The 22,259-nt window shown below is 41.4% G+C and overlaps 2 protein-coding genes and 2 non-coding genes across 4 annotated transcripts; 1 reads left to right on the forward strand and 3 right to left on the reverse strand.

Annotated features, from left to right (window-relative positions):
* Window positions 1-2,514: 2,514 nt before the first annotated feature.
* LOC145420663 (uncharacterized) lies at window positions 2,515-5,583 on the reverse strand. Its single transcript, XM_080290097.1, has one exon. It carries the CDS (start codon window positions 5,086-5,088, stop codon window positions 2,956-2,958), a length of 2,133 nt encoding a protein of 710 aa, XP_080146223.1. The 5' UTR covers window positions 5,089-5,583; the 3' UTR covers window positions 2,515-2,955.
* Window positions 5,584-7,252: 1,669 nt separating this feature from the next.
* On the forward strand, window positions 7,253-7,324 carry trnaq-uug (transfer RNA glutamine (anticodon UUG)). The gene has a single exon. It is a non-coding gene; the product is annotated as a tRNA-Gln (tRNA).
* A 3,431-nt stretch (window positions 7,325-10,755) lies between these two features.
* On the reverse strand, window positions 10,756-10,827 carry trnaq-cug (transfer RNA glutamine (anticodon CUG)). Its single transcript has one exon. It is a non-coding gene; the product is annotated as a tRNA-Gln (tRNA).
* A 1,454-nt stretch (window positions 10,828-12,281) lies between these two features.
* zbtb2b (zinc finger and BTB domain containing 2b) lies at window positions 12,282-20,726 on the reverse strand. The gene is made up of 3 exons (XM_026142988.2): window positions 20,182-20,726; window positions 16,940-17,120; window positions 12,282-16,654 (listed from the first exon to the last, which is right to left on the reverse strand). Exons 2-3 carry the CDS (start codon window positions 17,110-17,112, stop codon window positions 15,244-15,246), a joined length of 1,584 nt encoding a protein of 527 aa, XP_025998773.1. The 5' UTR covers window positions 17,113-17,120; window positions 20,182-20,726; the 3' UTR covers window positions 12,282-15,243.
* Window positions 20,727-22,259: the final 1,533 nt, after the last annotated feature.

A 22,259-nucleotide genomic window follows, 5' to 3' on the forward strand; every position in this document is an offset into this window, starting at 1 on the left:
CCTTTTGGAGCAGATCTTTATTTTTTTCCAGAGCTCCATCAAGCTGTTCTTGGAGCTCCTGATTCTTCTTGAGCATTTTATCCCCTTTAATGCTCTCTTTCTTCTCCTTTTGGAGCAGATCTTGAATTTTTTCTAGAGCTTCATCAAGCTTTTCTTGGAGCTCGTGATTCTTCTTATCTTGGAGAGCCCATTGTTTCTCCTCAATAATACCTTCCCTTTCCTGAAGCTGGTAGGATAATTTTTCTAATTCAGCGCTCTTTCTCTCATTTTCTTCTGTCAGGATCTTAATCTTTTCTCTGTTCATGAGATTTTCCTTCTCCATTTCTTCCAATCGCTTTTCCTCTAATTCCACCTGTTCATCCCAAGGAAGAGAGCTGATGTAAGGGTCTAGGGACTCATACCATGGAATAGAGCTGGGGTCAGCTTCTTGTCTTTCTTGCTCTTTCTGAGACATGTTGGAGTCTGTATACCGTGAGTACGAAAAGTATCCAGATGTTTGAAAATGCTTTACTGGTGAACGTTTGAATGCTGCTAACATAAGTGCTGCAAATAACGGACTGAAAGTTGTACCTCCTCACCCCTATTTATGGATTCAGAAGCCTGTGACATCACAATTCCATAAGCCAATGAGGTTGTCACATGACATTCTAGAATGAGGTCATGTTTTTGTATGAATTTTTTAAATAACATCAACATTCCGTAAGCCAATGAGGTTCTTACATGACTTTTGAATGAGGATAATTATTTTGTGTTAATCGACATAGCCTGCTGCAGCTCAGAGCTCGTGAGCTCAAACAATCCTCCAACCTCAGCTTCCCGGTAGCTTGGATTACAGGCACGCGCCACCGCACCCGGCGAGAAGCAGCTACGTTAAGATAAGATAAGATAAGATAACCTTTATTAGTCCCACACGTGGGAAATTTGTTTTGTCACAGCAGGAAGTGGACAGTGCAAAAGTTATGAGGCAAAAATTAGAATACAATAAGAATAAATACAGTACACAACTGTACAGAATAGAATAAAATAAAATACTATATACAGTAGAATAAAATAAAATAAATATACAATAAGATAAAAATAGAATACAAATACAAATACTATATACAACTGAGTAAAAATACAACGATGACAGAAAGGATTATTGCACTTAGTATTATTGCATATGTATGGATGTGTGTGCTTGATCAGTTAAAGTCTTTATTATGGAGTCTGACAGCAGTGGGGAGGAAAGACCTGCGAAATCTTTCCGTCCCACACCGTGGGTGCCGCAGTCTCCCACTGAAGGAGCTGCTCAGTGCTGTCACAGTCTGCTGCATGGGGTGGGAGATGTTGTCCATCAGGGATGACAGCTTAGCCGCCGTTCTCCTGTCACTCACCACCTCCACTGGGTCCAGAGGGCATCCTAGAACAGAGCTGGCCCTTCGGATCACCCTGTTCAGTCTCTTCCTGTCCCCAGCAGAGATGCTGCCGCTCCAGCAGACCACGCCATAAAAGATAGCAGAAGCCACAACAGAGTCATAGAATTTCTTCAGGAGTGGGCCCTCCACTCCAAACGACCTGCGTCTCCGCAGCAGGTACAGCCTGCTCTGCCCTTTCCTGTAGAGGGCGTCTGAGTTATGAGTCCAGTCCAGTCTATTGTTCAGATGAACACCAAGGTACCTGTAGCTGTCCACAGCCTCAATGTCCATACCTTGGATGTTCAGTGGTTGCAGTGGAGAATGCTTGTGCCTGCGGAAGTCTACCACCAGTTCCTTGGTTTTACTGGCGTTGATCTGGAGGTAGTTCAGCTGGCACCAGTCCACAAAGTCTTGGGTCAGACCTCTGTACTCCTTGTCGTCCCCATCAGTGATGAGGCCGACTATTGCAGAGTCATCAGAGAACTTCTGCAGGAAGCACTGGGTGGAATTGTGGGAGAAGTCTGCAGTGTAGATGGTGAAGAGGAACGGAGCCAGAACCGTTCCCTGTGGGGCCCCCGTACTGCAGACGACCCTGTCCGACACACAGCCCTGAGTCCTCACATACTGTGGTTGGTCGGTGAGGTAGTCCAGGATCCAGGTAGTGAGGTGATGGTCCACTCCAGAGTTCACCAGCTTGTCCTTTAGAACCGAGGGAAGAATGGTGTTGAAGGCACTGGAGAAATCAAAGAACATGATTCTCACAGTGCTTCCAGCGGTCTCCAGGTGAGCGAGGGAACGATGTAGGAGGTGAATGACGGCATCAGGGCTTTTAACAGGGCTTTTAACTATGTCTGAGGTGACATCATGACACTAACCTGCTGCCCATCATTAGCAAAGTTGTAATGATGGGCAGCAAAGATGAGGAATGAATGGTGCACAATTGTTATATGCAAGTTTTTAGAAAGCTCGTGGTTAACCCAAGAGTATTTTGTCACAATATCAAGAAGAGTAAAGCTTCAATGTCAAGAATAGATAGGAATATAGGGAATTATATATTTTTATTTAAAGACAGGACTCACATGTTTTCATTTCTAGTCTTTAAAACCTGTCTCTATCCATCTAGTATTAAATCTTTCTGGGAAACAAGTATGTATATTATGCACACACACAAACACACATGCAGCTATTACCTATTTCTTGTTTTTATACCTAAGATGAATTATTGTTGAATGAAGACATTTTTCAAACAAATGTAAAATGTGGGCAATTGTGTTTATTGGGTAAAGGAAAAGGCAGAAGGGGGGGAAAGGATAGAAAGAATGAAAGAGAGAGATGAGAGAAAACCCCAACAATCCCCTCTGAGCAAGCAGCAGGCGACAGTGGATAGGAAAAACTCCTTTTAAAGTGAAAGACACCTAAAGGAGAAACCTATGGCAGAACCAGGCTCAGGAGGGGGCAGTCAACTGCCGGGACTGGTCGGGGGGTGAGGGTGAAAAAAGAAAAAGGAGGGAGGGGAAGGGGGGAAATGAAGATGGAATAGAGGTGGAGGAAGACGAGGTTACATCAGGTGAGAAGCAGCAGTGCCCCTCCTCCAGAACCAGTGGAAGCGTTTTTTCTTCTTTTTCAGATACTCTTCCACCAGCACTTTTTTCTCAATGATGAGGGTTTTCAGCTCATCGATTGTTTCTGCGTTTTCTTTCTCAAGTTTGTTGCATCTTTTCACCATGTCTTCTAATTGTTCTTGTTTTTCTTTAAGCTTGTCTTTCAGTTCTTTAACTGTTGCCTCCTCTATTCGCTTTGCCTTGTGCACATCTGTGTGCATGTCTTCCAGCTGCTGGTTTCTCTTCTGGATTTCTTGAAGTCTACACTGCAGGTCTTTATGTGTTTTCTGTTGTTCTTGCTTTTGCGCCTGGATTTCAGTGTTTTTGTACTTCAAGGTCTTAGAAAGTTCCTCAAGTTCGGTATTTTTTCTCAGCATCTCATTGATGCTACTCTGCATCGCTGAGCATTGTTTTTCCAGCTTTTTCTTTTCTTCTTCCAGTACAGTTGATTTGTACTTTGTTTCGTTATACAATTCTTGGAGTGCTTGATTTTTCCTCTGGAGATGAAGTTTTTCTTCTTCCTGTTGTATTTTCTGTTGGTCTTTTTCTTGAAGAAGCTCTTTATTTCCGTGCACTTTTTTATCAAGCCTGATTTGGAGCGATCGGTGTTTTTCCTCCATCTCGTCAAGCTTGGAGTCCATTTCCTTCTGTTTTATTTCCAGTTTCTTCTTCTCTTGAAGCAACTGTTGACTTTTGTGCAGAGTTTTGTCATGTTTCACCTGCAGCGCTTTGTATTTTTCCTCCATGGCTTGGAGTTTGCTCTGCAGGTCTCTCTGCTCTACGGGCTCTTGTTTCTTTTCTTGGAGGTTCTCCTTATTTCTCTCCAGAGCTTCATCAAGCATTACTCGCAAGCCTTCATTTTGTTTCTCAATGTTCCTCAGCTTGCAATCCATTTCTTCCTTTTTTATTTTCTGTTGGTCTATCTTGTGAAGAAACTCTTTATTTCTCTCCAGAGCTTCATCAAGCATCACTTGCAAGCCTTCATTCTGTTTCTTGATGTGCCTCAGCTTGCAATCCATTTCTTCCTTTTTTATTTTCTGTTGGTCTTTCTCGTGCAGAAACTCTTTATTTCTCTCCAGAGCTTCATCAAGCATCACTCGCAAGCCTTCATTTTGTTTCTCGATGTTCCTCAGCTTGCAATCCATTTCTTCCTGATGTATTTTCTGTTGGTCTTTTTCTTGAAGCAGCTCTTTATTTTTGAGCAGTGTTTCCTCAAGAGTTAGTTGCAGCATTTTCAGTTTTTCCTCCAAGACTTCAAGCTGGGAGTCTGTTTCTTTCTCCAGCATTTCTTGTTGCTCTCTCTCTTGAATGAACTCTTTATTTCTGTGCACTGTTTTCTCAAGCTTGATTTGGAGCGATCTGTGTTTTTCCTCCATCTCGTCAAGCTTGGAGTCCATTTCCTTCTGTTTCATTTCCATTTGCTTCTTGTCTTGAAGCAACTGTTGACTTTTGTGCAGAGTTTTGTCATGTTTCACCTGCAGCGCTTTGTATTTTTCCTCCATGGCTTGGAGTTTGCTCTGCATGTCTCTCTGCTGTGTGGACTGTTGCTTCTCTTCTTGGTGGATTTCCTTCAGTTTTTCCAGAGCTTCGTCAAGCTTCTCTTGGAGCTCCTGATTCTTCTTGAGCATTTTATCCCCTTTAATGCTCTCTTTTTTCTCATTTTGGAGCAGATCTTGAATTTTTTCTAGAGCTTCATCAAGCTTTTCTTGGAGCTCGTGATTCTTCTTATCTTGGAGAGCCCATTGTTTCTCCTCAATAATACCTTCCCTTTCCTGAAGCTGGTAGGATAATTTTTCTAATTCAGCGCTCTTTCTCTCATTTTCTTCTGTCAGGATCTTAATCTTTTCTCTGTTCATGAGATTTTCCTTCTCCATTTCTTCCAATCGCTTTTCCTCTAATTCCACCTGTTCATCCCAAGGAAGAGAGCTGATGTAAGGGTCTAGGGACTCATACCATGGAATAGAGCTGGGGTCAGCTTCTTGTCTTTCTTGCTCTTTCTGAGACATGTTGGAGTCTGTATACCGTGAGTACGAAAAGTATCCAGATGTTTGAAAATGCTTTACTGGTGAACGTTTGAATGCTGCTAACATAAGTGCTGCAAATAACGGACTGAAAGTTGTACCTCCTCACCCCTATTTATGGATTCAGAAGCCTGTGACATCACAATTCCATAAGCCAATGAGGTTGTCACATGACATTCTAGAATGAGGTCATGTTTTTGTATGAATTTTTTAAATAACATCAACATTCCGTAAGCCAATGAGGTTCTTACATGACTTTTGAATGAGGATAATTATTTTGTGTTAATCGACATAGCCTGCTGCAGCTCAGAGCTCGTGAGCTCAAACGATCCTCCAACCTCAGCCTCCCGGTAGCTTGGATTACAGGCACGCGCCACCGCACCCGGCGAGAAGCAGCTACGTTAAGATAAGATAAGATAAGATAACCTTTATTAGTCCCACACGTGGGAAATTTGTTTTGTCACAGCAGGAAGTGGACAGTGCAAAAGTTATGAGGCAAAAATTAGAATACAATAAGAATAAATACAGTACACAACTGTACAGAATAGAATAAAATAAAATACTATATACAGTAGAATAAAATAAAATAAATATACAATAAGATAAAAAGAATACAAATACAAATACTATATACAACTGAGTAAAAATACAACGATGACAGAAAGGATTATTGCACTTAGTATTATTGCATATGTATGGATGTGTGTGCTTGATCAGTTAAAGTCTTTATTATGGAGTCTGACAGCAGTGGGGAGGAAAGACCTGCGAAATCTCTCCGTCCCACACCGTGGGTGCCGCAGTCTCCCACTGAAGGAGCTGCTCAGTGCTGTCACAGTCTGCTGCATGGGGTGGGAGATGTTGTCCATCAGGGATGACAGCTTAGCCGCCGTTCTCCTGCATGTCACTCACCACCTCCACTGGGTCCAGAGGGCATCCTAGAACAGAGCTGGCCCTTCGGATCACCCTGTTCAGTCTCTTCCTGTCCCCAGCAGAGATGCTGCCGCTCCAGCAGACCACGCCATAAAAGATAGCAGAAGCCACAACAGAGTCATAGAATTTCTTCAGGAGTGGGCCCTCCACTCCAAACGACCTGCGTCTCCGCAGCAGGTACAGCCTGCTCTGCCCTTTCCTGTAGAGGGCGTCTGAGTTATGAGTCCAGTCCAGTCTATTGTTCAGATGAACACCAAGGTACCTGTAGCTGTCCACAGCCTCAATGTCCATACCTTGGATGTTCAGTGGTTGCAGTGGAGAATGCTTGTGCCTGCGGAAGTCTACCACCAGTTCCTTGGTTTTACTGGCGTTGATCTGGAGGTAGTTCAGCTGGCACCAGTCCACAAAGTCTTGGGTCAGACCTCTGTACTCCTTGTCGTCCCCATCAGTGATGAGGCCGACTATTGCAGAGTCATCAGAGAACTTCTGCAGGAAGCACTGGGTGGAATTGTGGGAGAAGTCTGCAGTGTAGATGGTGAAGAGGAACGGAGCCAGAACCGTTCCCTGTGGGGCCCCCGTACTGCAGACGACCCTGTCCGACACACAGCCCTGAGTCCTCACATACTGTGGTTGGTCGGTGAGGTAGTCCAGGATCCAGGTAGTGAGGTGATGGTCCACTCCAGAGTTCACCAGCTTGTCCTTTAGAACCGAGGGAAGAATGGTGTTGAAGGCACTGGAGAAATCAAAGAACATGATTCTCACAGTGCTTCCAGCGGTCTCCAGGTGAGCGAGGGAACGATGTAGGAGGTGAATGACGGCATCAGGGCTCTTAACAGGGCTTTTAACTATGTCTGAGGTGACATCATGACACTAACCTGCTGCCCATCATTAGCAAAGTTGTAATGATGGGCAGCAAAGATGAGGAATGAATGGTGCACAATTGTTATATGCAAGTTTTTAGAAAGCTCGTGGTTAACCCAAGAGTATTTTGTCACAATATCAAGAAGAGTAAAGCTTCACTGTGAGAAGTGGGATTCAAGCCCACGCCTCCACGGGAGAGTGCAACCTAAACGCAGCACCTTAGACCACTCAGCCATTCTGACATTGCAGTGTCAGTTTGGTGGAGGTTACCACTGTTAGATACTTTGGAAGAAACAAACATTATCCTTCTCATAACACATATAGCAGCTGTTCAGCCATGGAAACGTAGTGCGAATAATCTACAATGTCATCCATACTGATCATTTGGCTGAATACTTTTTGGCAGGTTGCCATGACCTGACAGTTCTCACGTTTTCACATTGGTTCCATGGTGTAGTGGTTAGCACTCTGGACTTTGAATGCAGCGATCTGAGTTCAAGTCTCGGTGGGACCTGCTTTTTGGGAGGTGAAGCCATACTGCATGTCACATAATGATAACTTGTTCATGTTTTTGGTCACCAAGCGGTCTAAGGCGGTCTTTCTGTGCTGACTTTGAGGTCGGAAGAGGTTTGGAGCTGTGAGTCAGCAGAGTGTTTGTGACTTTTGCACACAAGCGCACCTCAGCACTCAGATACTCCAATCTGTAACTTTGTGTGGGTTGTAACTGAATTTCAAACAGCTCTTTAGTACCACATAGTGACTGACAAGTGAAGGAACTCTTTAGTGATTGACAAGTGTTTTGTAAAGGTAGACGTCATGGTTAGCTGCTTTATTTTATAAAGCTCTCACAGAAAACACAAGTCATACAGAAATTCAATGTGCCAGAGAAGACATGCAGTATGGTTTCACCCCCCAAAAATCAGGTCCCACCGATTTCACTCCATAAGAGTTTCCTCTTTTCAACACTCTCCCAATTCATCCAGTGACCCTGCTTGGCCAGCGATATGGCTCTGGCATGTCTTACTGTTTCCTCCTTTCGACACACCTCCTCCACCACCAATTTTTGACGTTCAGTTACAGATGCCTGTTGCCAAGACCAAATCCTTCTCTGCCCTGTTGGACGCGATCCACCACGTCATTATGGCTCAGAGCCGATTTGGCCTGTAGCACAGACGTGGCTGGGGTCCACTTCCTCCCTGTTGCTAGGGTGGGAGCAGCGACCCTCACTATGGGGTCCCGGGAGTCCTTGAGTGACATCTCAAGCCTCACTCAAGGAGTGCAGTGTTGTTAATCCGCTTGAGGTCATTAGCCCAGTTGCCAGGTATCATTGAGGTCTACATTATACCACCGTCCCAGGCTCTTGATGGACGTCTCTTAGACTGTTGGAATTGGTTCTCCACTGATATAGAATTGCTCGGCTGTCAGTTTTCCTTTTAGGATGGAGATGCTGCGAGATTTACTTCGCTTAAACTCCATTCTTGCCTATTCGATGTTTTCCTGGAGCTTCTGTAGCAATGGCCTAGTACATGGTTTTGTTGTTGTAATGATCGTCATGTCATCCCTGTAGGCTCTAATACAAGAGAGGGGCTAGACCAATTCTTTCCATCATTACAGAAGCCGGCAGAGTGCACGGATAAGGAGTGTGCTACAAGCACGTCTGTGGATACACTAATAAGGGTGTCTCACATAAGGTGCAACCTCAGAAGTGAATACTGCCTACTTGTGAAACAGAACAGAAGTGGGACTCGAAAACACGCCTCCAGGAGAAACTGTGTCCTAATCATAGCACCTTAGTCCACTCAGCCATCCTAACTCTTGCCAAGTTGCATTGTGGTGACGGTAAAAATTCCAGACAGCTGCTGTTATCGAGGTTATGGCAGAAATGTAATATTTGAAGTGAATGAAAAAGACAAAGAAGGGCTGATGAGGCTTCTGTGGGATGTAGAGTCAGGTATACCTGACATATCAATTCTGTGACAACAACATGAATTGAATGTATAAGATGATATCAGGTGCTGTTTGGAATTTTTAATGTCACATGTCTGTGGTTTTTACAGTAAGAAGAAAATATAACTACTACTAGGATTTTATGTTTTTGTGTGATTTCAGATCAGTTGTGTTAATACAGTATGTCAATGAAAAAATAACTGTAAATTCAGACACGTGAGGTTGTGCTGAAAAGAATGATACCAAGCAAGGCAAGGTAAAAAAACAAAAAAAAAAGAGAGACAAAAAAACATTCAAACAAACAAACATTTACACAGTAAACATCTGAAATGATGACAGCCTTTCATATTTTCATACCATCACATGGGAAGGACCAGTCCTTATTTTGGGATAGTTGGAGTAAAAGATAAAGATTGTTTCAACTTGCTGAAAGTTATGACTTCACAAAATCTGGTTTTTAGCACATCAGTGTCAGTGTGAACAAATCCACCCTCTAGTGAATTTTATTACAATTATCTAGAATGTTGTTACATTCTGCATGATTACAAAATCCACTGCTGTCAGGGATGAACAGTGCACAACTCTCATAGTTGCCAGTTTCAAGTGTATTTTGTCACAACAGTAAGAAGTCTCCAAAGGTTGATTCTGTTCATCTGGATGTAGCGTTTTCAGTGGGAGAAACGTCTCGTCACTCATCCAAGTGACTTCTTCAGTCTCTGCTGACTGCAGGTTTCCCCAATCTTATAAACTTATATATTAACTTGTATATTTGCATAATGACTGAAACCAGTCCCCTGAAGGAACAGTGGGCTTGGAGGTCAGTTCCTTCATCATGATTATGCAAATTCTCATGACCATTGATCAACAACCACTGATCAAAGACCCATGAGTATCAGTAAGAAAGAAGTGCAAAGAAACAATTGTCAGGCCTCCAGGTGAGACTGCAACCTGAACGCAGCGCCTTAGACCGCTCGGCCATCCTAACACATTGTGGCAGCCCACTAGTTGAATAATCCCGTGCAGTTGCTGATTTCCATTCGATATACTTGTATGTTAAGTGCATGTAATAAACAAAAACAAATAAAAAATAATTACAAAGAAAATATATTGATTTAAAAGTTTGTGTTAAATGTTGTAAGTCAGATCGAAATAGAAAGATCAGGTGTGGGTGGACAGGAATGATTAGATGTCAACAACTTGATTGGATGGCCAAAGTGTGAAATGTGACGTCCTGTGAGGGAAGCGTGAAAAAGCGTGATCAGGTATAAAAAGACATTCTGGGTTCTTCCATTTTGTCTTTTGCGAGATGAGCAGTTGGGAAGGTTGGATCTAAGAGGTTCACAGTTGAAAGTTCAAGCAGAGACGCTAGAGGGGGAACCACAGCCCAACCTGTGAACTGGTTTCAAATGAATGCCCAGCTGCTTTCCTGTTGGGTGATTTTCATCAACACAGAACACGGGGATAAATGCATTTTTGGTTCCATCCTCTCTCCTCACCAATAAAATAAGAATAAAATCTGCATTAGCTCAACGTAGTTTAGTCAGATAAGTGTTGTTTACATACATAATTGTTTGGCGACCATAAACATGCACGTGTTATCATCAAATTTTCATGGCATGCTGCTGTTACACATGTTACAGATTTAAAACAAGTGGGGCTTAAAACTTTACTTTGGAAGACATAAATATTATACTTCACAAAACCAAAAGCCATGGAAACCCATACCACGATGCTCATGTTTGTTTGTTTTTTGATGTTAAAGACAGAGGAGGTTTAGTGCTGTACAATTGTTGACTTTTACTCTGTAACTTTGTGTGGTGTGCAACTGAATTTCACACAGCTCTTTAGTACTACTCTTTAGTGATTGACAAGTGTTTTGTAAAGGCAGACGTCATGGTTAGCTGCTTGATTTTATACGGCGTTCACTGAAAACACAATTCATACAGAAATTCAAAGTGCCAGAGAAGACATGTAGTATGGTTTCACCTCGCAAATATCAGGTCCCACCGAGATTTGAACTCGGATCGCTGGATTCAGAGTCCAGAGTGCTAACCATTACACCATGGAACCCCTGCTGTAGTGTTCATACTGTCAGGTCGTGGCAACCTGCCAAAAAGTATTCTGAATTAAGTAAGACTGGTTCCATCTAAACCCATGCCGGAGGTGGATCAGATGAGAAATAGTATATCCTCATGCGCAATTGTGCAGCCCAATAGTACCACTGAAAGTTAGGACCCTTAAGCCCATCCCTGTCAAATGGCAGATATAATAGAGTTAACCGAAGCCGATGGCGATGATTTTGCCAAATAAAATTGGTAATAATTTTCTTTAAGTTAAGAAAAAGACCTACAGGTACTGGTAGAGGGATATTCTGAAATAAGTAGAGGTCATGGTTATCTGCTTGATTTTATACACCTCTCACTGAAAACACAATTGTAGCACAGTTCTGGTGTGCCAGAGAAGACATGCCAAATGGTTTCACCTCCAAAAAGCAGGTCTCACCAATTTTTGAATTCAGATCACTGGATTCTAGGTCCACAGGTTTAGTTAGTTTGTTAAGCAAACCACTTACAGTAACCACCAATCATTCAATCATAAAGGGGCATAACAGACAACTTGGCAAAGAACCAAGTTTAAACTCCATCTTTAGACACTTTACTAGCAGCCTGTCACAAAACCACACACTTTAGTCTAATTTCTTTACCCGAATCTGTGAAAAATACCAGATATAACACAGTTTGACAGACATAAAACAGCATGTTTGCACAAACAAGGTGATTCCCAAAGAGCTATAAGCTAAACTGTGGTATATCTCAGCATGGTGTGCAGAATGTCCTTAAAAAAATGAGGATGTTTGACAAGCAGAGGACTAAAGAAGACTACATATAAAAACTAGACGACTGAGACATGCATCTGGCTCTTCAGTTGATCCCTCTAATGTTCATTGAAGCCTTATCAGAAGTGATCTTAGTAAAAAGGTGGCTGGCATGAAGCCCTTTTTGAAGGAAAACTGGGAGAAAAGACTGAAGTATTCAAATCAAATGGCCTGCATTTGTATAGCGCTTTTCTAGTCCCTAAGGACCCCAAAGCGCTTTACACTACATTCAGTCATTCACCCATTCACACACACATTCACACACTGGTGATGGCAGCTACATTGTAGCCACAGCTGCCCTGGGGCGCACTGACAGAGGCGCCACAGTAATTTCTGGGTTTCTTGTGTAATTTCTTGTGAAATTACACAAGAACTGGACTTAAAATCAGTGGTAACAAGTCTACAGTTAAAAATTCTTATTCAAATCTTCTACAATGGAACCCCAGAAAGTTCATTCTGTTCATCTGGATGTGGCGTTTTCAGCGAGCGACATGTTTTATCACTTGGATGTTTCACAAAGCGTTTCTCACTGAAAATGACACATCCTTTCTTGGGACTTGGATGATTATGCATTTCTGGTAAATCAGTAGTAGTGACATAAAATGTGTCATCCAGAAGTTCTGCTGGTGGGGAAAACAAGACAAAATCATCAAAAAGAAATGTTTTTATTGTTCTTTCTTCACAGAAAAAAAAAAAGTTTATACAGAAAAGTTACTCACATTCCTGAGAATACAGATTGATCACAGTAGATGTCTGATGGGCACTGGGGGGGACTAACATTGTTTGCAGTCAGGTTTCATGGGTTAGGTTGGGGGGAGTCCTCAGTGAAATTATCATCTCAAAACCAGCAAACGGAAAAGACAAAAAATTTCATCTTCCTGAGACACACAAACACATCCATTCAGTTACAAGACCGATGTGTCTAAAGCACAATTTCAACCTTGGGGAGGGTTAATCTTTTTTTCTCCTTTTTTTAAGCTGTGCATTTTTCTGTACATCAATGTAGCTCAGAGAAATAAAAGTCAGTAGTACAGCATTTCAACTGCCTCCCTTGAGACAGTCATGCAAGAACCGCTCCCTGTTAGAAGACTGAACATTTGCACTAGTACATATTCACAGACATTTGTGCTTTTATGATAACTAAACTTGACATGAAGACAACTCCTGGCAAAATAGGTCGTTTATGTCATTGGCAACCACACAGTCAGATCGGTATAAATTAACTGTTTAAGTTTGAAAGCGTTCCCCTTCATTCAGGCTGAGCAAGGAGAAACAGCTCCATCTAGCTCATGGGTGGGCTAACTGCATCAAAGCAACAACTGCTTTCTGCTACTCAGGAAGGAAAAACAGATGGAAGCAAATTTTAAGCTGGGGGTAAAAGAAAACTGCTCTATCAACAGATTAAGCATGTTAAACACACTAGAGATGAGCATTTTTAGCATTTTCATTAATTACTAAAATAATGCATTTACAACACGGGCAGTGTAACTTTTGTGTGCCTTAGTTGGCAGTTGTAGTTTCTCCCCATATTTCTAAATTGTTAAATTCATCTCTACTACCACCACAACTATACTGTGTCATGGAGCAAGATAACAGTACGTGCAGTATGCTTCTGTTTTTGTACCCTCTTGAGAAATGGTATGGAAATACTTTAAAAGAGAATACGGGAAAAACTGGAGTAAACTGGAGAAATTTGGAAGCACAGATTCTATTAAAAGTAAAGTAAAAAACGCAATTTTGTAACAAGTAATTTCCTCTTGGAGAGATGTTTACACGTCGCCCTGCACTGACTTCATTGCAATACTTAAAAAAAAAAAAAAAAAGAAGAACAAATTAAAGATATTTCTACGAGTAGATTTTTAATCACAGTTAAAATAAAGTTCAGTTCTGAAATAGAGAAATGAAAATATACGCTTGTTAACAACTTTATCATTTAATTTACAGCAGTGGAGCTTATTATATTCGAGGATGAGAAATTATGTAAGGAGTAAAAACTTTTCCTAGCTTCACATTTATTCCACACTTATTCAAAAGATGTCTCACAAGTTCCAGTCATCAGTAGTACATACAAAGTGTTTGGATATCCCAAAGAATTGGTGAAAAGCACATTTTATAATTCCATATAATTACATAACCCTGTTACTTCGTATATCTTGCAAACTTCATGTTAATCAAAACTCTTCCTATATCCCACTGTCAGCTTGAACAAGCCCAAAGTTTTTCTATGAATCACAATTGCTGGTGCCACTACTTTTTTCTAATGTAGACAGAACTAAAGAATAGAAAACAAACAACTAAAAAACAAAACAACCCTTCAACTTCCCAAATAAATTCCCTTTTCACAAAATGATTTTTAAAATATATCAACAGTGAGCACTAAGTTGGCAAGTTAAGGAGGCTTAAAACCTAATTTTTAAATCACAGCCTAATTTTTGGAGAAAGATATTTATCACGGTCATCCTTATGTGTGTGTTTTTGAAAAGTGATTTTTCAACTAGTATACATAAATCTTTTCAATACAATGTAGTCTTTGTAAGTATAGCAGAGTATATAAAATAATAATAAAAGCGTTACAAACAAATATTATAAGGATTTTTAGAAGATGACCCAGGCTAACTGTAAAGACAAGATGTAAAATATTGTACAGGACAGCCTTCCATCTAGGTATGCGTGTCTGAATGGATCATATTGCTTCTTCAAATCAGAACCTAGTTATTAAAAAGTTATACAATGTCTCACACACTCACACACAGCAAGAAAGATGAGTCGAATCAAAGCAGCACAACTGTAGACAGATGAAATGTGTTCCCTGTGACTTTTTCCTCAGTGGCCAAACACGTATTACGAAAAGAAATTGTGCTTTAATGTGGCGTGACAGGACTGACGCAGGAACCTCAACCACACTCCGCAGAACAGAAAGGAAACTAAATCGTTGCTGAGAATTAATGATTACATGTCGAGGTGTTCAATCTGCCGAGCCCTCACAAGTAGACTAATGGAAGACAAATGTAGTTTGATGCATATTAAGAATCTACTCAAATAAGAGCGCAGATTGTCTCAGGTTTGTGTGCTTTTAGCCGGAAATTCTTATGCCTGATCTGTGAAATCAGCCTCTCATTTATGGACATGTAGAAGCGACTCTACTGTGCACGTCCAGAGGAATTGTTAGAACTTTGCACCTCTCACAAATTTAGCACAGGCAACTCATCTTGCAACATGCTGTCTCCTCCGGAACTGCCTCGGCTTCCTCTTCCTTTTATAGAGAAGAAACTGCCTCACCACAATAGTAGCTCATGAGAGTGTGGTACACCCTAACATGTCAGATATACCAATGTGCGCTAACAATTAAATGATAACACAAAACAGTGGTAGTCGAGCCTCAAGCCAAATGTCACGTATTTGATTTTCTTCCAAACAGAGCAAGCGTATTTACTTTAAACATTGTTTTATCGAGCCTAAACACTGCACCTTTAAAAAAATAAAGTTTAAGAGAGCCTCAAACATACGTCACCTGACTATCTTCACCTTTAGCTTACCTATTGAACATAATTTAGATAACACACTTGTTTGTTTGTTTTTTCAAAAACAGGACAGAAGCACAAGCCTTGGTACTATTCTACGAGGATTTCCTCAGTCTTTATGGGTTCTAGTGGGGTAACAGAGTTGGACAAATCTGAGCCTTCATCTTTGGAAAATTCTTCACGTGGGAGCAGCGCACCTGCACCTGAGTTTCCCTGCAGCCCCACTAATCCCCCTTGGGTGAAACACAGATGTCTGATCACCTCATTCGGGCTAGAGAACGTAGTTGCACAAATGTTACACTTGTAAGGCTTCGATGAGCCCATAAACATCGCCTCCATCTGGTTGCTGTCGTCACCTGCAGCGCACAGCTCCATACTCTGCCGGTCCACCATGGTGTATGTGTCGGCCCCCTGGTTTAAGCACACGTGCCGGGCTGCCTGGTTGGCACGGCAAAAGCTCTTGCCACAAGTGCTGCATTTGAAAGGCTTTCCTGTGTGGATGTACATGTGTTCGCGCCAGTGGCTCTTCTGAATAAACTTGCGGCCACAAGTGGAGCACTCGTACTTCCGTCGCTTCACTTCCCGGTCCACGTCTGTGTTCTCCAGGTTGTCGATGTCTGCGATATCTGAAGGAGGAGGCGTATCGGCCTGAGAATTTAACCCTCCCACTCCCCAGCTGGAAGTGGACACCTCTGCTCGAGGAGAGTCTGAATTGGTACCTGAAACAGGGGTTTGCTCACTGTCGCTAATGATCTCGACCGCTGTCGGTGCAACCGAGCCACTTGACCCAGCCTTGTTTCCCTTTAGAACTCCCTCAGCTGGTAAGCCGTGCTCTTTAGTTATGACAAGTGAGAGTGAATTGCTGGGCTCAGTCGAGGTCTGCTGAAGAGCCTGTGTGTGCTGCAGGAGGTGCTCTCGCAGGAGACTTCTCTGGGTAAATCGACTCCTGCAGAGATGGCAGGAGTAATGCTTCCTAAAGGAGGAACTCCGCTTCATTATGCTGGGCTTTACATGGAGGATGGCACCTGCTGACGAACCGTCCGGACTTAGGATATCCATTACCCCGTCCTCAACCATAGGCTTTGCACCACTAGTTGAAGCCTCCATATCTGGGGGTGAGGAAGCTTGCTTTGGTGGTAAGGAATTTGTGTATGAACTAGTAGGCGGCGTGGCTGGATACTTTCCTTCTGAGCTCCCCTGCTCGGTATCAAAGGGTGAAGAGAGATTCTGCCGACTGGGCAGTCTGGCCGACAGCGCAACCTGTTGGTCAGAGATCTGGATGCCATAGAGAGAGGTTGAGAGGTTGATGCTTTGCTCGGGGTGGGAATACACAGACTGGCTTGCCTCCTGCAGGAGTGGATAGGCGTGCAGGAATCTGACCCCCTGCTCCAGTCGTGCAGGGTCTATGAGCTGTGGGGCAAGTTTGCCTGTGTACATCAGGTTGAGGAGGTAGCTGAAGATATCTGGCTGTATGTCCGTAGCCTTAAGACGCACACAGTCACTAAAATACATACAGAATATGGTCAGTTAACATCAAATGATACCTGAGATTTAAAAAAAAAAAAAAAAAAGCAACAGCAAAATGCTGCAACAAGTTTCAGTTTTCAGCAGGAAAGACTCCTGATGTCTGAATAATTAAAAACCTGTAACAAGTTGTTTATCACTTTTTTGTTGTTGTTGTTTTTTCATTTTACATCTGCATTATTCTGTTTGAATGCAAATTGTCATCACTGAGGGACTTCTGAGCTATTTCTCTGATACAACTATTAGTACTCTCCCGCTATACCTGTCTTGGTGAATGAAGAGCATTCTAAAGTAGTTGGAGAAGGCAGCGAGGACAGCTTTGTGGGCTTTGAAGAAGACATCTCCTATAGCCACGGTGCAATCGCACAGGAAGCCAAACTCTCTCTGAGCGTTAAGCTGCTGCAGCAGGATAAGACCATGGTTGGCCAACTCCATTCTTCAACCTGCACAAAGACGCACAAAAACACACACAGACACAAGCGACAGTAAGTTTCCTGTCTGGAAGCAGACCAGAGTGTATTGTGACCACAAAGAGTTAGGCTGACGGTGGAGATCTAACGACCCTGTAAAGGCTAACTTGACGCAACCATAAAGAATCATTTAGTGACACTGGAGATCATTTCTCAAGCAATAATTCACAGAAACGCATGCTTATCAAAGGTATGATTTAGCAAATCCAAACATCTTAATCTGATTGGCTAACTGTATTGAACTCCTGTGGATATTGAGTGTTGTACATTGGTAGACGTGGGAAAAACAAGTCGGCTTCTTATTTAAATTTCATCCAGAACATCAGACGCATGGAAAAAATATTCTTGTTCTGAATGAACTTCAGAGACCAGACACTTTTAATCAATTTTATCCAGACTGACTGGCTGCCTTTGAAGTTTTCAAACTAGCTTTGCACTCAAGAGTCCCTAACTGACTTCTAATGGCAGTCTCAAAAACGCTACCCTGAGCTGATGAGAAAACAACAAAACCTAATCATGAAAATTGCAAAATGTCTAACAAAGGCTGTGTTTCTATGGTGATGGATATATATATCCAGGTATATTTTAACAAAAATACACCTTTAAATTGCATTTAAATTCCTATAACAGGAAACTCATCTACTAGATGTGTGAGAGAGGAACATATACAAAAACCTTTTTTTAATTAATACATAATTCTGAAAAAGGTTTCCACTCAGAATATTTAATGGAGAAATTAAAAATTATATCACCATACTACAAACAAACATTGACACAAAAAAATTTAGTCAAAGGGCCTCAAATGACATCCTGGTAGGTAGAAATTGCATGCTTTTTAAATTAATGTTATGTTTTCCACGATGTTTGAGCCTTTAAAAGTTGGAGGAGACAACCACATATAATTTTCAGGTCTGAATAACACATTTGAGCTCTTTTAAAAACTGTGTCCTACGGTGAAAGTGCACTAACTGTTATATACTATATCTGCAGCTCTTGTCTGTGTACAATTAACTTTTTGAAGCACTCAGTTCTGGGTAAGTCCTGGGAATTCAAACTCAAGGAGCATTTCTGAGCTCTGCGGCTTCACCTAACCAATGAGATGAGCTTTTGCTGACCCTAGGTCACCGGAGGACTGAGAGGGCTTTGGGCGATCACATGACCAGGGTTATGGGTGTCGACACACATTCCTAAGACAAACTGGTTCTAGCCCTGTTCAGTAGATAACCATGTGGATCTCCTTGCTACAACAGTTCTCCACATCACGCAAGCAGACAATAAGGGACACCTCACCACTTAACTTCTCATACAGATCAGAATGTGTAGCACCACAAAAAAGCATTCAAAAGCCCTCCGCACATCTGCTTCAAAGGTCAGAGTGCAAAGAAGCTGGCATTGCAGCACACCAGGAACATGCTAGAGTTTCTGCAATAAAAACTGGCACAGAAGGCTCAGAAGACTAAATCATAATATAGACCACCTTTGATTCTGTCACACGTAATATTAATATACACTAGGTAGATACACCTTGCTAGAATTACAATTCAGCACTAAATCCAACCTCCACCAATGCTAAATTGCTCACTTTTCTTCATTCACAACAGACAGCTTACAGTCAATTACAGGTGAAATGAATGATCACTCAATCAATCAATAATAACTTTTCTTAAAAAGTATTTTGCCCTAATTTGGTCATCATACATTAGACATTAACAAGCTAAAAATAACAGTACAGAACAATCTGTGGTTCCAGTTTATATTTCTTCTGCTCTTCTCTGTAAAGATGGGCCCCACTACCTTAAATATCTAACCTCACAATATTACACCATCTATGTCAGTGACGATCTGTGCTTTTTATTCAGAATACCTCACAATTCCAAACCGCCATCATCTCCAAACCATGTCTCTAAAATAAATGGAGAAAAAAATGAACATCCTAATTTTTATGATTTTACTGCTAGGTTATTTTTATCTAGGTGTGCTATAGCTGTGTGTCCTCTTTACAGCACTGCTATATACCTAACAATCAATGAATGGTCTTATTAATAGTTGCCCTGATCCTGGGTACCTACTCTATCACAACATCATAGTTGCTTTTTGAGTACAGTGACATGCATCATGTATGTTATATATCTAATTTTATGTTCACTAGTTTTCGGTTTACAAAGCAGCACAGGAAAACTAAAAGCAACACGACAGAGGCAAATGTTGTCCTTAATAGCTGCTAAACCCACAAGAGAACCAGAAATCATTAATGTATCAGAATCTTCAGTCATTAATTGACTGCTCTTTCTTAATAAATAACCTTTTCACTTATAGATAGATAGATAGATAGATAGATAGATAGATAGATACTGCAAAAGTATTTATTTCTATATGCTGCGGGTTTCTGCAACACCAGAAATCGCGGTGAGCCTCCGAATCCGCCTGTTTTCTTAAAGCAGTCTAATTTGGGGCTTCACTTACGCGATTTTGTAAGATAACAGTACTATTTAACCGCAATCGAGCAACTCGAAAGCCAATAGAGTACGTCTTAATCAATACTAAGTTGTTCGTAACAATGTTGCACCGCCCCCGCTGTGATGTAGACACGTGGAACAGTTACTTCCGTAGTGAGATTCTCCAAAAAAAATACACCGTACAAGTGCCCATGAGGGAAGCATGCGAGGAAGGTAAACACGCTACAGAAATAAAGCATTTCATTACAGAGAACAGAAAATTATACGTCGAGTACATAAAGAAGCCCAGACGGAGCGTACAACACAAGCGCGCTTGGACTGAGTCCTGCCCCTGCCTCAGGTCTCTCTCGGTTGCTATTGCTAGCGCGAGAAAACGGACGTGCGCGCTCGCGCGCGGCCAACACACACATACGAGGAAGGAGAGCGAGCGACGCAAGGGGGATGGGGCTGGTCACGAACGCGTTTCTTTTAACTTCCCCGTGACAATTACAGTATTAGCCGAAGCACACACGAGTAGCGCACTAATTTTACAATACAAGTAAACGAACTGGCTGGTATGTCGCTAAAAACAACCGTACCTGCGCGCTCCTTAAATTGGCGGAGTTTGCCGTGTCGCCGTTGTTTGTTTGTTACCGGAGACTCGTCCGTCCTCTGGGCTCGCAGCAGCTTCAACTGTTCCTTGTAAACGCTGCATTCGTTGGCAGCGGAGAGAGGGTCGTCCGTCGGTGTTTTCCGGTTAGGGGTTTTACGTTACAATCACATGACTGTGGGTAAAAGCCAGCCAAAAACAGCCGTTGTAAAATCCGTTGAGCAGGGGGCGTTTGAGTTAACGTTAATTTCCCGCACTGTGTAACCGCCGCGAGATCAACCCCCGCTTGCCAGCTTTCTTTTTTTTTTTGACAGTCGGCCGAAGAGGTTGAACACAAACAGCCAGCAGCTCCACGCAGTCTGCGAGTTAATAATTGTGCCGCTGCCGTTAACGACACGTAAACATAAAACCAAACTGTGGCAGTGAGTGTCTCTGTGTGTTGGCCATGACTTTTTGGCCACATTACAAACTGCGTTACTCACAGTCGTCTCATGTTTGCATATAAGGTTAAAGTAGATTTTCAACAAGTTAAAGGGCAGTATAGAGATACTTAAGCTAGGCTAACGCAACCGTGTCGGGGGCTGTTGCAGACATCAAATAACGGTTCAAAAGACGAATTAAGATATCTAGGTTTAAATGGTCATTATGATTTTACTTTTGTTTTTAACAGTAATAATAATTAGGGGAGAAATACTAATTTGTTTATTTTTATTTACAACTTTAACACTTAAATAATTTTTATAGTATTTCTTAAATCAGATAAGAATATTAAATGTATTCACACTGATTATTAAAAGATTGCATTGTTCTTTGGAATAAGAAAAGTGGTCGCTTTTATGAAGAAGACACCATACTTAATATACCTGTTTAGATTATAATCGAGTAATAATTATATTGCAGTTGAAAACCTAACTGTATGATGATGAATTATATATAACTCAAACATCCACAATCCTGCTGCTGAACTAAAGCATGGTGTATATATTGTTTTGCTGTGCATGTCTATATTATACATAATACTGTCAATATTCCATGCATATACTGTATATATAACTAGTGATCCATCTGTTATTTGTTCCACAATTTATTGCACTCTGCACCATTGCATTGCAAATATAAATCTAAACACACTGTACACGTTGTTATTGTTTGTGTTACGTTGCTGTTGTCTTTTTGTCTATTCTGTTAAGTACATTGAGAACAAAGAGAAAAAAGAACAGCACAAATCCTTGTTTGATTTCATATACTTGATCGATAAAGCTGATTCTGATTGTGATCACTGTTGGTCTGTTTTGGTTCCAGTTTCTTAAACAAATCCCTTTATCTTTCAGCAAAACAGAATTTCAGAATTCAAGAATCACGTTAAGTAGATCTGTAACACAACTTAAAAGTCTACACGCTCTTTTTATGGTAACTACTTGGTTCCTATATGACTATATCATGTCACATGTTTGGGTAATGTTATATTTAGATATTTTATCAGTATTCTGGCTATTTATTGTCACTTCTTTTTTATTTGTGGAACTAAAGTAATTTCCTGCCACATCTGTAAAAGAGTACAAATAGTAGCAAAGAAACCAACGCTGTACTCTGTATTCTGTAGTGGTAACTTGCCTTGGCAGTGTTATATGTAGTTGCAAACACAGTTAAGGTCTAATATTTCATTAACTTTGTATCACCCAATCACTTGGACACCAACTATAACATTTCTGTTTCTTTTATTTTCAAAAGTTTAATTCCTCAATAAAAAGATGTCCCCTACATCAGTGAAAGTTGCCCAGCAAAGCAAGCTAAAAAATATGTTGCAGAGTTACTTCTTGGAACAGGTTTGGTTGTGATGTCACCAGACATGCTCACCGGTGTGCACCTTAAACTCGTGTTATAGGCGAGACACTTTCCACCTACAACTATGTGATGTGAAAACTCTGAAAATGCATCAATTTGTATAGAGTTCAGGAGGGGGCTTTAAGTTACAGCTGTTACTTTGTGAGCTCAAAAAAAAGAAAAGAAAAAAAAAACAAATGCATTGGGAAACTCAAAATGTTGGAAGTCTTATTCTGAAAAGTT

This window comes from Astatotilapia calliptera, chromosome 15 (assembly GCF_964374335.1).
Source record: "Astatotilapia calliptera chromosome 15, fAstCal68.1, whole genome shotgun sequence".
Lineage (NCBI taxonomy): Eukaryota > Metazoa > Chordata > Actinopteri > Cichliformes > Cichlidae > Astatotilapia > Astatotilapia calliptera.

What these genes read in the sequence shown, in the direction of transcription:
- LOC145420663 (XM_080290097.1), bottom strand. Translation starts at nt 5,088, where the DNA reads ATGTTAGCAGCATTCAAACGTTCACCAGTAAAGCATTTTCAAACATCT.
- zbtb2b (XM_026142988.2), bottom strand. Translation starts at nt 17,112, where the DNA reads ATGGAGTTGGCCAACCATGGTCTTATCCTGCTGCAGCAGCTTAACGCT. An exon ending in CTCTTCATTCACCAAGACAG is followed by an intron (nt 16,655 to 16,939) that starts GTATAGCGGGAG and finishes TATGTATTTTAG; the next exon opens with TGACTGTGTGCGTCTTAAGG.